The sequence below is a fragment of the Sorex fumeus genome, unplaced genomic scaffold, assembly GCF_029834395.1.
Source record: "Sorex fumeus unplaced genomic scaffold, SorFum_2.1 ptg000013l, whole genome shotgun sequence".
In the NCBI taxonomy this organism is placed as follows: Eukaryota; Metazoa; Chordata; class Mammalia; order Eulipotyphla; family Soricidae; genus Sorex; species Sorex fumeus.
Window position 1 is genome coordinate 5,985,804 of NW_026606070.1, and position 14,185 is coordinate 5,999,988.

The 14,185-nt window shown below is 46.9% G+C and overlaps 1 protein-coding gene across 1 annotated transcript in view; it reads left to right on the forward strand.

The window, feature by feature from the left end:
• LIN54 (lin-54 DREAM MuvB core complex component) overlaps positions 1–14,185 on the forward strand; it is a 56,309-nt gene that overhangs the window by 12,626 nt on the left and 29,498 nt on the right. Inside the window, exons 3-4 of the mRNA XM_056111241.1 lie at positions 3,518–3,641; positions 10,471–10,613. Coding sequence (XP_055967216.1) covers positions 3,518–3,641; positions 10,471–10,613 — 267 coding nt within the window. The remainder of the gene's footprint in view (positions 1–3,517; positions 3,642–10,470; positions 10,614–14,185) is intronic.

The window sequence follows — 14,185 nt, forward strand, 5'->3', positions numbered from 1 at the left end:
TGTCAGCGGACCATTCAGACGTCATTTTTTTCGGTAGTTGAGAGCCAGCCGAAGCTCAGGAACCCTGCTGCTCTGGGGAACCCTGGGGCCAGCAGCTGTGCCCAGAGTCAAGTGCGCTGCCTCGATGCCCTTCATGTTGGCACGACAGGAGGTGTGCTGCCTTGGGATGGAAGAAGGTGACCGATTCTGGAGATGGACCGACCGGATTCGAGTCGCCTCCGTGCTGTTCTCCAGCAGGGGATTGACTGGGTGTCGTTGACCTCTGGATTCTTGCTGGTGATGGCTCCTGGATCGCAAAGAAGCACCAAGTCAAAGACAAGTAGTACTTGTGCGGGCTGGGGATGTGTCTTGCAGGTGTGAAGCCTGGGGTTTGAGATGCCCGGCACCACATCTCCACCACCCCCGTCCCAAGGGCTGACCGGTGTGACCCTACGTCCTAAGTGGGTTCTAAACACTTGGCCGGAGCACCCTGGCAGGAAAAAAAGGGGTTGGTAGAGTTCTCACAGTTTTCAGATAGCCTTGAAAATGGCTCCTGGGAGCCTGAGAGCCAGTCCAGGGAGTTAGGGGCTTGCCTCTTGTGCTGCTGGCCCCTGCTTGATCCCCTTGATGGGTCCCCAGGCACCGCTGGGCGCAACCCTGGAGTGGGTGGAGCCCCCTGCCTCTTCCCCCCCCTCCCCCAATGCTGCCCATTGTTAGTATTAATAGGACACTAGGATAGGTTGCCAGAGCATATTTTAAATGGTTCCCAGTTTCTCAGGCCCAAAATGCCTTTTTTTTAGGTCACCTTCCTCTAAGGAGTACAATGATCCACTTAGAACCAGGGAACACAGATGTGCTATTTAAGTCAACTTTAAAAAAAAAAAAATCAGGGGCTGGAGCGATAGCACAGCGGGTAGGGTGTTTGCCTTGCACGCAGCCAACATGACCGACACAGGTTCGTTTCCCAGCACCCCATATGGTCCCCTGAGCACTGCTAGGAGCAATTCCTGAGTGCATGAGCCAGGAGGAATCCCTGAGCATGGCCGGGTGTGACCCCCCCCCCAAAAAAAAACAAACAACAAAAAAAGGAAAAAAATGACCATTTTCTTTCCTATGACTGAAGCGGGGTTCAGTCCCTGGCATTGTGTATAGTCCCGTGGCACATCCTGGAGTGATTCCTGAACATTGCTGGGGAAGTTGGGAACGGACAAGGCCTTTTTAGTGAGAAGAGGTATTAGGTGCGTGAGAAAGTAGAAAGGCTTAGAGATCTATCCACTCTCAACTGGATTAATATTTTGGTTAGTATGTTGGCTAACCAAAGTTACTAGAAATGTATTTATTTGTTTATTTATTTAAATTTAGGGGTTGTGTAAGAGCTTTCTAATTCACCCTTGCCACTTTGCTACTCTTAAACCTGTGTTTCGGGGGGTCTAGAGTGCCTCCCCCACTGGGAGACCTGGTCCCATCTGTGTGGCCGGATCGTCTTCCCTCTTCCCCCTCAAAAATGTGTTTACCTTTGTTCTTCTTAAATGTCTTTCTGCTTTGATTATTTCATTTTGCTTGTTTGGGGGACCATGCCTGGCCAGGGTCACCTTTGCCAGTGACTGGACGCCACGAGGTGCTGAGACGCAGGCAGGTTGGCCGCGGGTGGGTCAAATGCCTTTAACCCCTGTGCTGTATCCAGCACCCCCAGCGGAGTTAGGAAGTGGTCCTTCATGCTGATCTTTTGCTGAGCGAGGCAGCTTCATCCTAGGATAGTTTAGCCGTTATAGTTCTAAGACCTTGGTTGGTTGATCTAACTGGAAGTCATTTTCTGCAGTACTCCACTACCGAAACGAGTGAACCTTAAGGGCAAATGGAGACTGTGGATGGAAATAATTCGGGTGCTTTGGTTGTATTTGCCCCCCCCCCCCCCCCAAATTGGTCATTCTTATAGTCACGATTGTTAAAAAAAAACAGGGGAAGTGGGACAATACCTCCAGGTTCTAACCTGATACAGCCGATAATACTTCTACCTGTTGAGTTTATTCATACTGAATCAATATCCAACACAAGTTTTAGATTTTTAAGTCCACTTGGGTTAATATTTTATCCGCGTATCTCCCTAAATTTTACCAGTTTCCAAAAGTATACAGATTGATTTGAGTTTCACTGAGTTTTGTAAGCTGGTTATCTTTAATGTAGTTAATGGGTCTTCTTCTTGTAATGTTTTTTTAAGTGATTTGTATTTTATTAACGATTTGTTTTGTCATTAATATGTTCTGTGTGCAAGAGATTAAGTATATTTTAAGGAAATGTGTACATGGATCGATTAGTAATTTAGCTTTTCTGTCATCTCTAACAGCTTTTGGTCTCTCATTCAGGTTCGTGTTGTGTAATTATTTCCAGTAATAAATAGTACTTTTAGGATCTTGTTATTTTTAGTATTTGTCAAAAATATTTAATACCTAAATACCCTTTCTGTTCTAAAAGTCTGATCGTAAAAGTCCACGATTGTCATGCGAGCTGAATGTCTGGGGCAGTTGTTCAGGCCTAGAGCCGTGTGTCGGGGCCCTGGGCGGGCCGCACCACTGCAGGCGACGGGCACAGCATCTGCTCCTGCTGCTGTGTGCTTGCTTCATTAGAAATCAGCAGTTTCGGTAATTCTATCTTTGACTTGTCGCGAATTTTGGCTCGGGTCAGCAGCATGCCAATATGGAATTTAAGATCAGAGAAGAGTAAAATAGACTTTCCCGTCAAAGAAATTTCTCTAGTAAATAGTATTTTACTACATATTCTTTTAGAGTTTTTGCTTCCCTGTTTTATGTTTTGGTCTTGGGGCCACCCCTGGCTGTGCTCAGGCGACACTCCTGATGGCCCTGGGGATGGGGAGGGTGCTGCTGGCAGGGCAGGCGGACTGTCCACCGGCCCTCGGGCCCCACAGTCTTGGTTTTCAGAGTTACCTTTGTGTTCCCATGCTTGTCCCTGTGTCCTGGAGCATTAACTTGTTCAGATCTTCATTTATTTACTTCTGATACTTAAGATCTAAAGTTGAATATCTAATTATACGCCTGCTTTTACTGTATGTGTATGTTTTGCTTCCAGGGGATCGGTGTCATTTTATGTACGAGGGGCTTCATTTCATTTGCATACGCTGTCTCAGCTTACTCTACTCCATCGGGTTATTACTGAAGAGTTGCTATTTTGAAAAAATTTTGCTGTGCCTTTGTGCTTTAAAATTGTTTATTGTTAAATAACCATTATTGTGAAACATTTTAAAGCATTTGCTTTCCATCACATGGACATGTCCCAGAGACTAAAGAATTCACTACCAAATGTCAAGGTATCATTGTAAATTGAGCTAATTTGTGATTGATGAATGGCTGAGTTTTACATGTTTTTAAGGTTATGCTTAGATCCGTTTTGTTAAATGCTGAGATCTGTTTTGTTCAATGAGCTGATTTCACATGGACCTCTGCATATCAACCTTTTGTCTTGTTTTAATTGAGTAGGTATTTTACGGAAACAGATGGTCTTCATAGTTATTTATATATTTCAGATTGCTAAGAAGCCTCGAACACCAACCTCTGGTCCAGTGATCACGAAGCTGATTTTTGCAAAGCCAATTAATAGTAAAGCGGTTACAGGACAGACAACTCAAGTATCACCGCCAGTCATTGCAGGTTATATTTCTTTATAGTTCAATAAGCTGTCTGTTGACTTTCGCCTGGGTCCTTCTGTTCTGCCTCCTCGGAACGTTGTTTGCAGTGTTGTAGCGCTTTTTATTGTCATCTGAACCAGTTAATAAGAAATGTTAAGCTTAGGAAATGGGTGCCTCATCTCAAAATCAGCCCTTCGTACTCCCTTTAGTTTTCTCCTCTGAACATGGCAAAATCACAAACCACAGTGATACTGGCTAACGTTTCTGTTTTGTTGACTGACTGCCAGCCCGCTCTCAAAGGTAGGTTACACATTCCCTTTTGGCCAGGATAACGGAGGCACCTCGTAGCCAGTGACTGGTCGGGGATTGGATCTCAGGTATCCAGAGTACATGTGTTAAGTTTAATCGGTTTACATCAGCAGGCACGAGAGACATTACTTGAGGATTTTGGGTTGAATTTTGAGTTTTCGTATTTTGATACGCTGCGTATTGAGTTTACTTGTCACCATGGTAGTAGTTACATGATGACATAATTTTGGCTTTATTACTTTTACCAGCAGATATCTGAGCATGTCTCAAATCTCTTTGATACTTTAAAATGTGTCATCACCAATAACTTTAACAACAGAAATCCTGACTTCTTCAGAATATTTTTTTTCTCTATTCTAATTTAACCTGCTTTAGCACTTCCTATGTAGCAGTCCTTTGACTTTGAAATCTGACCCTTTGACCTTTCTGCTTTCTCATTGATAGTCACACACACACACACACACACACACACACACACACACACACACACGGAGGCACCCTTAAGTTCTTCCTTCCTCTTTCCGGAGTCCCTCACCTGTAATTACCGCTCGCTTGCAAGCGTCTGATTTTTCTTTCCCATCTCCCTCTCCAGTGAGTGGTTCACTCTAGGACCTTCCTTCCCGAGTTGGCCAGCACCTTAGTACCCAGCAACCTTGGGGAAAAATTCTACAGCCCCAGCAGCCAATCTGGAACTTAGAGCTCTAATAATTAGGAGTTCTTTTCTGATTTCCATTCTGAGAAGGGCCGAGGGAAGCCCCGCTGGGTTAGACTTTGTTTAGAGACTCTCAGATGCTGATGCCCACTCCTAGTATGTTTCTTCATTAAATTTTTCTTCTTTTTTTTCTTTTGGTGGGATTGGGGGACAGGGGACGGTCACAGTTCTCCCGTTGTTCATCGATTTGCTCGAGCGGGCCCAGTAACGTCTCCATTGGAGACTTTGTTGTTACTGTGTCTGGCATATCGAATACGTCACCAGGGAGCTTGCCAGGCTCTGCCGTGCGGGCGAGATACTCTTGGTAGCTTGCCGGACTCTCCGAGAGGGGACAGGGAGGGTAACTAAAATGTTTTAGTTTGGAAATGGTTGACTGAACAATTTTGCTGTTTGCATAGTTTCTGAGGAATTTATGGCTAATGTTAGATATTTACCTCTTCCACACTGACTGTAGTAGAGGTCATTGCTCTAGGACCCTGGGTCATTTGTAATTTGTCATACACCAACCATAGCTTTACTTTTTAATGATCGACAGTTATAGCCCTACCAAAATATATAGAGCTAGACTTGTGTTTCATTAGACTTATTGGCATTAAGTGCAGGCTGGAGGGATAATTTCTACTCTTGACTTGTTTTTTCTTTCCTTTGAAATTCCCGTACGTCAGGTGTTAAATCCTCAGAGTACCCCTCCTGTGGAATTGTTTTATCACAAGGAGGGAGGGTCTATTGTCTTTATATAATGGTAATGCTCTTTCAAAGTATATGTAAATTATTTGAAACACTTGAAGGTTTTTCAATCAAGGTAAATTTATCTGTGTCTATAAATTGTATTTCGAAGATGCAAATCTGATTTTGTCACATTCTTGCTTCAGATTTTCTTGGCTAGGAATATAGCTCAAAAGACAAGAGTATGATTTTTGGTTTTGGGCCGTACTTGTTAATACTCAGGACTTTCTTTTGACTGCGCACTCAGGAGTTACTCCTAGAGGTAGTTTTGGAGTGGGGCGAGGGATATATGTCGCGCGAGGGATTGGCTGCATGCAAGGCAAGTACCCTGCCCTCTGTACCCAAAAGTATGCGTGTATGTGTGGAGTATGCGTGGGCTCTGAATGTGGGCTTCTGTGTTTGACCCCTGGCACTACATGGTCCCCTGAGCACCACTAGGAGTAGCCCCAGGCACTGCCACATGTGGCCCCAAGTCCAGCACACTAACTGTGTGTGTGTGTGTGTGTGTGTGTATTTATGTGTGCATGCTCACAGAACTCCTTTTCTACTTTCTGGCCTTTTTTTTTTTTTTCCTTTTTGGGTCACACCCGGCGATGCACAGGAGTTACTCCTGGCTCATGCACCCAGGAATGACTCCTGGCAGTGCTCAGGGGACCATATGGGAAGCTGGGAATTGAACCCGGGTCGGCCATGTGCAGGGCAAACGCCCTACCCACTGTGCTATTGCTCTAGCCCCTACTTTCTGGCCTTAATGCCAGGGTTAATCTAAAGTACCAGAATATTTTTTTAGCATTAAAGATCTGTATGATGCAGGGTCCATCCTTTTCCTTTTTACCGCGAGTCATCTGTAGACCTACCGGCTGTGACTAAGAGCCCATCAGACACACTCTGGGGGCTCGGACGGAGGGTTTTGGCCCTCACTGCTCACCTGGGCTGTGTCTGCTCTTGCTTATGGCTGACTCATGCAATTTTTTCTCTGCATTATCTCCATTTATCTTTAATTCCTAGGTTTAGTTAGGTATCATTCTTATCATCTTCTGTTTTATTTTATTATTTTATTTCCACAAAACGTGGTTATAATTATCAGGTCATTAACTTTAATTGGAATTCTATTGTATTTCACACTGACTTTCAGGGTTTTCTTTATCATAATATAAATCATAATATAATCTTTATTTTTCATTTATTCTTTAGATTTTGGGCCACACCTGGCAATACTCGGGGGTTGCTCCTGGCGGTGCTCGGGCGCCATATGGGATGCCGGCATAGAACTAGGTCAGCCACGTGAAAGGCAGCCTCCCAACCCACTGTGCTGTCCTCTCAGCCCCCAGTCATACTGTATCATGAACACTTGGGATTCCTGTTTACTTTCCATACTCACCATTTTCTTAATGGTAATTTTTGTAAACCATTGAATTTTTAAATTTTTGTTGTGTTTTGTTTTTCGGTGGTGCTCAGGGGTTACTCCTGGCTCAGGGATCACTCCGGGTGGACTTGGGGGATCTTATGTAGCACAAGGATCAAATTTGGATTGACCTTTGGCAAGGCAAGCACCTTACCTGCTGCACTATCTCTCCAGCCCCTGTTTTTTAAAACTGTGGTTAAAAAGGCCACCAGAAATGATTTGGTGGTAGAATATATGCTTTGCATGTTTGAAGCTCTGCCTTGGACCCTTGCAAAAAAAAAAAAAGTGGTTAAAATAGCATAAGGCTGACCATTTTAAAGATCTTTAAGTGACTATTGACAGTAAGTTCACTAACGTGGTGGGAGGGCCGTTGTCTTCAGCTCTCTAGTTCTTCCATCTTCCAGCTGAATCTCTGCGCCCATAAACAGTAGCTCCCCCTTCTCACTCCCCGCGGCTGCTGGCAGAGACCTGCTTCCGCTCGCGTTCTGCCTGTTGGCTGGAGCCTGTGTGGCCTGTGCTGCTGGAGCTCGCCCAGGCTTCCGTAGTTTCTCTGTGCCACAGCGACGGTAGTTCCTTTCACTCGCTTCTGCATTCAGTTTCTGGCAGGTAGATGCGTTCACCGTGTGTGTGTGTGTATGTGTCTGTGTGTGTGTGTCTGTGTGTGTATGTCTGTGTCAGGGGCCGTGTGCTGCTGCCAGTTGAACCAGGGTCAGCCTCCTGCAAGGCAGGCGCCTTAACCTTGCTGTCTTTCTGGCCCGGTAGCTGTTCTTCTATAAATTGTCGATACCAGCCCCCCTCACGAGACTAGTTTGATTTTTTGGGGGGGGGGGGTGGAGCGCACACCCTCTGGTACTTTGGGATGGCTCCTAGTGGTACCCGGTGGACCGTGTGATGCCAGGGATGAATGCCAGGCCCCCCGCATGCAGGAAGCATGTGCTCCAGCCCACCGACCCCTGTGTCAGGTTTTGGGGTGATGAAATGAGATGCAGAGGCATTCGCTTTAGTCCTCCCAGGGTACAAGCTTGCTCAGCGGCAGAGCTGCCTCCTGGGGGCGGAACTACCTGTGGATGAGTTCCTCCTTGAAAGAACCATCCATGCTCAGGCGCGCTGACTTCCCATCCTAGGCTGCCCATGCCAGGTCTTTGGAGAGTTTGTTTCTTTTTGATAGGGGATAAGCCTTGCAAGTTGGTTTCAGGGTTGCAGTGTGTATTTTGCTATTTGCTTGGTCTGTGAAGCTCAGAGTAAATAGGGATTTGGAGACTCATTAGAGAATTAGGAGAGAGATTGTCTGGGTTGAAAACTAGTCACGCAAAAAGTATAACCTGGGTCTCTTCTGGCCATTTGGCTAAGATCAGGTATCAGAAATATGCCCCGCGTGCTGGGGGGATACCATGGGGGTCGGAGTGCGTGCTTGCTGCAGGGGCAGGGGGTGGTCCCCCGCTTGGACCCCTGAACGCTGCTGGGAGTAGCCCCTGAGCACCTCCACGCAGGCCCGGAGCACAGCAACAAGTATAACTTGGAGGTTTTGTGTGTGTGGGGCCACATCTAGTGATGCTCATGGGTGACTCCTGGCTCCCCACTCTGGAATTGCTGCTGGTGGTGCTTGGGGGACCATATGGGATGCCGCGGCTTGAACCCGCGTTTGTTGTGTGCAAGGCAAGTGTCCTACTCACTCACTGTCCTATGGCTCCAGCCGCTCGCTGTCAGCTCTTTTTAAGTTGTATTACTAGAAGACCAAAGTTTATTTACTTTAAAAGTAAAATGAGGGGCTGGAGCGATAGCACAGCGGGTAGGGCATTTGCCTTGTACGCAGCCAACATGGCCGACCCAGGTTCGATTCCCAGCATCCCATATGGTCCCCCGAGCACCGCCAGGAGTAATTCCTGAGTGCATGAGCCAGGAGTAACCCCTGAGCATCGCCGGGTGTGACCCCAAAAAGCAAAAAAAAAAAAAAAGTAAAATGAAACATGTACATTGTGACATCCATATAGAGAAACAAAGCAGGTCTCTAGAGCTAATTCTCAATTCTCAATTTTTCTCTAAGGAGAACCTCTTTTCTCTTTATTGTTTTTCCCTTGGCCTTACCCCCCTCCTCTCTCTCTCTCTCTCTCTCTCTCTCTCTCTCTCTCTCTCTGGTGCTTTTATCTCCATCTTAGAGATAATTTCATTATCTGCTTCTTGGGATGCTTAAATTTATTAAGTTTGTGGCTTCGACTCTCCAGTGTCAGTGCCTAGAAACTCACTGGTATCGAAACAGTCATCTCAGTGGGGAATTTCCACGAGAAGCTTTTCACAGGGCTGACTTGTGCAGGGCTGACCTATCTATGTGTTTCTGTGCCTTGGTGCGATGCATCTGCCGTGCAAGATTGGGCTTGATCAGCTTGGCGCTCCTGTCAGGCTATCTCTGAATCTCAGAAATCGGAAAAAACCTTATTTTTTAAATTCCAGTTTGCTGATGGGCTCCATGTCCGTTGTGGGTTAGAAAGGGACCCCCTCTCGTTGTCGCCACTCAGGAACCCAGGGCGCAGGGGAGCCCCGCTCACATGTCGGGGAGGGAGAGAGCTTTGGGAGGTCTTGTCCAGGCCTTGTAGGTGAGGCATGTCCTTCTCGACACAGTTCATCGGCCTGGATGATCCTCACTTCCCTGGGTAGGGGCAGGGACGGGAAGCACAGATGTCCCGTGAGCCCAGCATGGGAAAGATGCAGGGTCCTTGGGGATGGCATTACCGGCCTGCGCAAGTTCTTCGGGAATTGAGGGATGTGGCAGAACTTGTCTTCCTCTCCAGCCCGAGTAACGGTGTGCACTGCTGCGGCTCTCTGGGATAGAATTCCTGATTCTTCTGAGCCACGCACACATGTTTTTCGTCTTAAAGGGATAGTGAATTGTCCGATAAGTTTCAGCAGTATTCTGGTTGGAATTTGAGGAGAGAAGAATTTTCATTTTTTCTTTTGGCACTCTGAAATCAGATCCTTTATTTATTTTTTGCGTTTTTGGGACACACCCAGCGATGCTCAGGGGTTCCTCCTGCATTCAGGAGTTCCTCCTGGCATTGCTCGGGGGATCGAACAGGGGTTGGCTACTTGCACTGCAAATACCCTACCCGCTGTGCTATCGCTCCGACCCCTGAAATCAGATCCTTTTAAACCAGACAGCACTTAAGTTAATCCATTAACTTTTATTATAAATTGTTTATTTAGATTGCACTTTGTATGGTTTTAAGTTCGAACAGGAAGACCACTCTAAGATAGAGGAAAACATTGAATTGGATTCAAATCCTGACTTTTAGGAATTATGTTAGAGCATTAGTTGTCCAGAACCTGTTTTTTGGATAGATACTTTTCAGATATATATATATATATATATACATATATATATCTCAGTACTACTTATGAGAATGTATTTATAAGCCAGAGTATTTTTGTGGACTTTAAATGGAGTGGTGTTAACATATTAAGTGTTACTTAAGTGTTATTAAAAATATTAAGATATTATATATATAAAGATATTAAGAGACATCTTCATAGTTCATTAGTTCATATGAAGTTTAAATTCACGACTTTAAGTTCCTATATCAATATGTATCATAGGTTGATAGAAAACAGTGATTGAATTGTATATTCCTTGTGGGCTAAATCTCCACTTTCATTCTTATACGATTACTTAAAAAGTCACACTGATGTGCTCCCTTTGCTTTGTAGGTCGGGTTCTTTCCCAGTCTGCTCCCGGGACTCCGTCCAAGACCATAACAATCTCTGAAAGTGGTGTTATTGGATCGACTTTAAATTCTACAACACAGACACCAAATAAAATAGCCATCTCACCTTTGAAATCACCGAATAAGGTAAAAAAAAGAAAAAATTAGCCACAAGTGCCAAGTGTTGTGGTTAATGGCATATTTTCTTACTAGTCCCTTTGGATTTTAATACATTCCAGGGGGCCTAGTGAATACTCAACTAACTTAGTAATCAAGGATACATGGCACATAAAACTTTTACTCTAAACATATAGTAATAGTAATCATGTTGCATGCTAAAATGATTTCCATAGCCCATATGACTATGGGTACAACACCATTTTTTTTAATGTACTTCATTAAGTATTCCTCTGTGTTAATTTTTGTGCGAAATTACTGTATTTGGGTGAGTCACACACATAGTTATAAAATGTTGAATGGGATTTTTTTCTTTGAAAGAGTAAAGCGTTTTCTGTTGAAACTTTCTGGGTTTGGCGAGAGAGTCCTCAGGCTGTTCCGGGTGGGAAAGCAGGCAGCGTGGCTCTGTTGTTTTGTTGTTGTGAGCAGGTTTAAATGGGGGAAACTGCCTTGCAGAGGCCACAGAGGTAAATCGAAGGTCTGGTGGCCCCCACCACCTAAAAGGAAGACCCCCCTCCACACACACACACACACACACACACACACACAAACACACACACACCACACACACGCTCAACCCCCCCCACCCCACACCATACACACACTCACCCCTCCTCCGCAGCATACACACACACACACACACACCACACCATACACACACGCTCAACCCTCCCCCACATACCCACCCCTCCTCGCAGCATACACACACACACACCACACCACACACACACACACGCTCAACCCTCCCCCACACATCCCACACCATACACACACTCACTCCTCCTCCGCAGCATACACACACATACACACACACACACACCTACCTTGCAGGCCAGAAGGGAGACCCATGGGCAGGGCACTTGCTTGGCAGGACCATAGTGGTCATGTGTGACTTGATGTGCTTGTGCGTGTGTCAGGAACGGCTTGCTCAGGACGCTCTCCTGGGCAGGTCTTCTCCCTAGGGGTGGCTGGGCCTGACCTGTGCGTGAGCAAGGGGCCTTTCTGGCGCGTGCCCAGCCTCGACACGGGAGCCGAGGGTCCCGAGGGAGGTGAGATGGGGCATGAGATGGGACGTCCCTACCCGCAGGGGCGTTTGGAATTTACCGTCACTCAGAGTCGTGAACATCGTTTCACTTGACTCACTTCCCGTTGGTCTTGCCGTCTGCCCCCCTGCACCTCACACCCACCGGGGCGTGTCATGGGTGCCCTTGCCTGCTTCTTCTCCCCACAGATCCTGGTTCCTGCTCTGAGGTTTCTTTTTTCCCCTTTGGCCTTTTGGGGCACACCTGGCACTGCTTAGGGGCCCCTGCCCCTGGCTCATTGCAGGGGGTCGCTCCAGCTGAGTCCGGGAGACCCCGGGCTGCTTGGGACTGAATCCAGGCCACCTGCGTGTAAGGCGCATGCTCAGGCCCGGGGCTGCCCCTTCTCAGCCCTGGTGTCATGGTGTCAGGGTTAGGGAATGTTTTCTCATGGTTACTTTATTTATTTAAAAAAAATTTTTATTAGTGAGACACCATGAGGTACAGTTGTAGACTTACAAATTTTTGTGCTTGGGTTTCGATTATGATCAAATACCCATCCCCCCACCAGTGCCCCTTCATGGTCACTTTAAAAAATAGTCTCGCGCGCGCGCGTGTGTGTGTGTGTCTGTGTCTGTGTGTCTGTGTGTACATGCGCGCGTACTAGTGGTAGGTCCTGGATCCTCCCTGTGGTTCTGCCGGTGGCTTGGATCGTGAGCCACTGCACTGCTCTAGAAGAATGTGGGACTTGGATTTTTAAAACAAACTAGGACTTCTGTGGCATTGTGTGGGGAAGGTGAATGGAGATTCTCGGAGACCATCTTGACTATCTCTGAGAGCCTCTAGGCACCTCTTTAAAAAAAATTCATGCCGGCCCCTCCTGAACTTAGTTACATCAGCCTTTCAAAATGCAGGGCTCGGGGCCAGAGTGATAGTACTGCAGGTAGGGTGTTTGCCTTGCATGTGGCCGACCTGGGTTCGATCCCCGGCATCCCATATGGGCCCCGAGCATCGCCAGGAATAATTACTGTGTGCAGAGCCAGGAGTAACCCCTGAGCATCGCTGGGTGGGACCCCAAAAAAAGCAAAAAATGAAAATGCAGGGCTCGCGGCGTGAGATTTGACATCTAAAATTGTTAAAGTGCAAGCCCGAGTAGAGAGTGAGTAAGTCCGGTTGTTTGGTGCTTCGGGTCTGAGCTGGGCTGGTCGCCAGGGGGTGCGGCGATGTGTTAACGGGGCCCGAATGGCCAGACCCAGGGTCTCAGGCGCGCGGGCCTCCCGCCTTCTCCCATCCAGACGCTTTAGCAGTCCCACAGGCCTGTCTGGCGAGTGAGAAGCTGCAGGACCATCGGAGGCAGCGAGCGTGCCTGAGTGCTACCCCGTGCCCCTGCCGTTGTACCCTTGTCATAGCCCTGTCGAACCTCTTGCTTCCAGAATTCTCCAGGTTAGGACTGGTTTCTGTGTTTACAAATGCCCTAAACCCCTGGGGGCTTGTCTCATAGTCTCCCAGGAAATTTCGCTGTATTCAGTTTGGAGGCTGGATAAGACAGGTTTGCCAATCTCCCTCCCTCCCTCCTTTCCGCTCTCCCTCCCTCCCTCCCTCCCTCCCTCCCTCCCTCCCGCCCTTCCCCCTTCATTTTTGAACCATACCTAGCAATGTTCAGGGGTTACTCCCGGCTCTGTACGCAGAAATCACTACGGGTGGGGCTCGGTGTGGGAGTTAAGGGGATGTCGGGGGACCTTATGGGATGCTGGGGATCAAACCTGTCTTGGCCTGTGCAAAGACATTTTAATATTTGTCATTAAAATAGCCTTTTATTACCTAGAGTCATTTGCCCATTAGGAAGCTGAACTTGGGCCGTGGCTAGAACTCTCCATGTGGTCGAAACCAACCAGGGAGCATGAGATTGTGTGCGGTTGAAAATAAATGCAGGATCAATCAAAGAATATTCATATTTAATGAAAGAAGATGACTTGAAGGCAGAGAAGGGGTGGTAAGAGGAAGTAGTAAGAGAAATTGAATAATAGGAAGGGGAGATGGTGAGTCAAGAATGTGACTGTGATGAGCTGTGAAGTCAAATACCGTATGCTCGATCATTGTATGACTGAAACTAAGTCTATAACTATCTCACAGTGATTCAGTGAAAAAAAAATCAAATACCATAAAGGAGTCAATTAAGAAAAGAGACAGTGAATGTTGGTTGTTGAGGTCCTTGCTTTCATTAATCAGAAATGGTCCCTCTTTCGTACCTGCCAGTGCTCAGAGTGTCTCAACCGGCCGGAACTTCTCATTATTTGTCCTGGGTTATATCAGAGGCCACTCGAAGGCTCGCTCTCCCAGATCATCGCTCATTTTCACATCTGAGCTTCTGAAGGCCATAACTGTTGTTTCTTCTCTCTCTCTCTCTCTCTCTCTCTCTCTCTCTATCTCTCTCTCTCTTTTCCTCCTTTTGGGTCATACCCAGCGATGCACAGGGGGTCCTCCTGGCTCTGCACTCAGAAATTGCTCCTGGCGGTGCTCAGG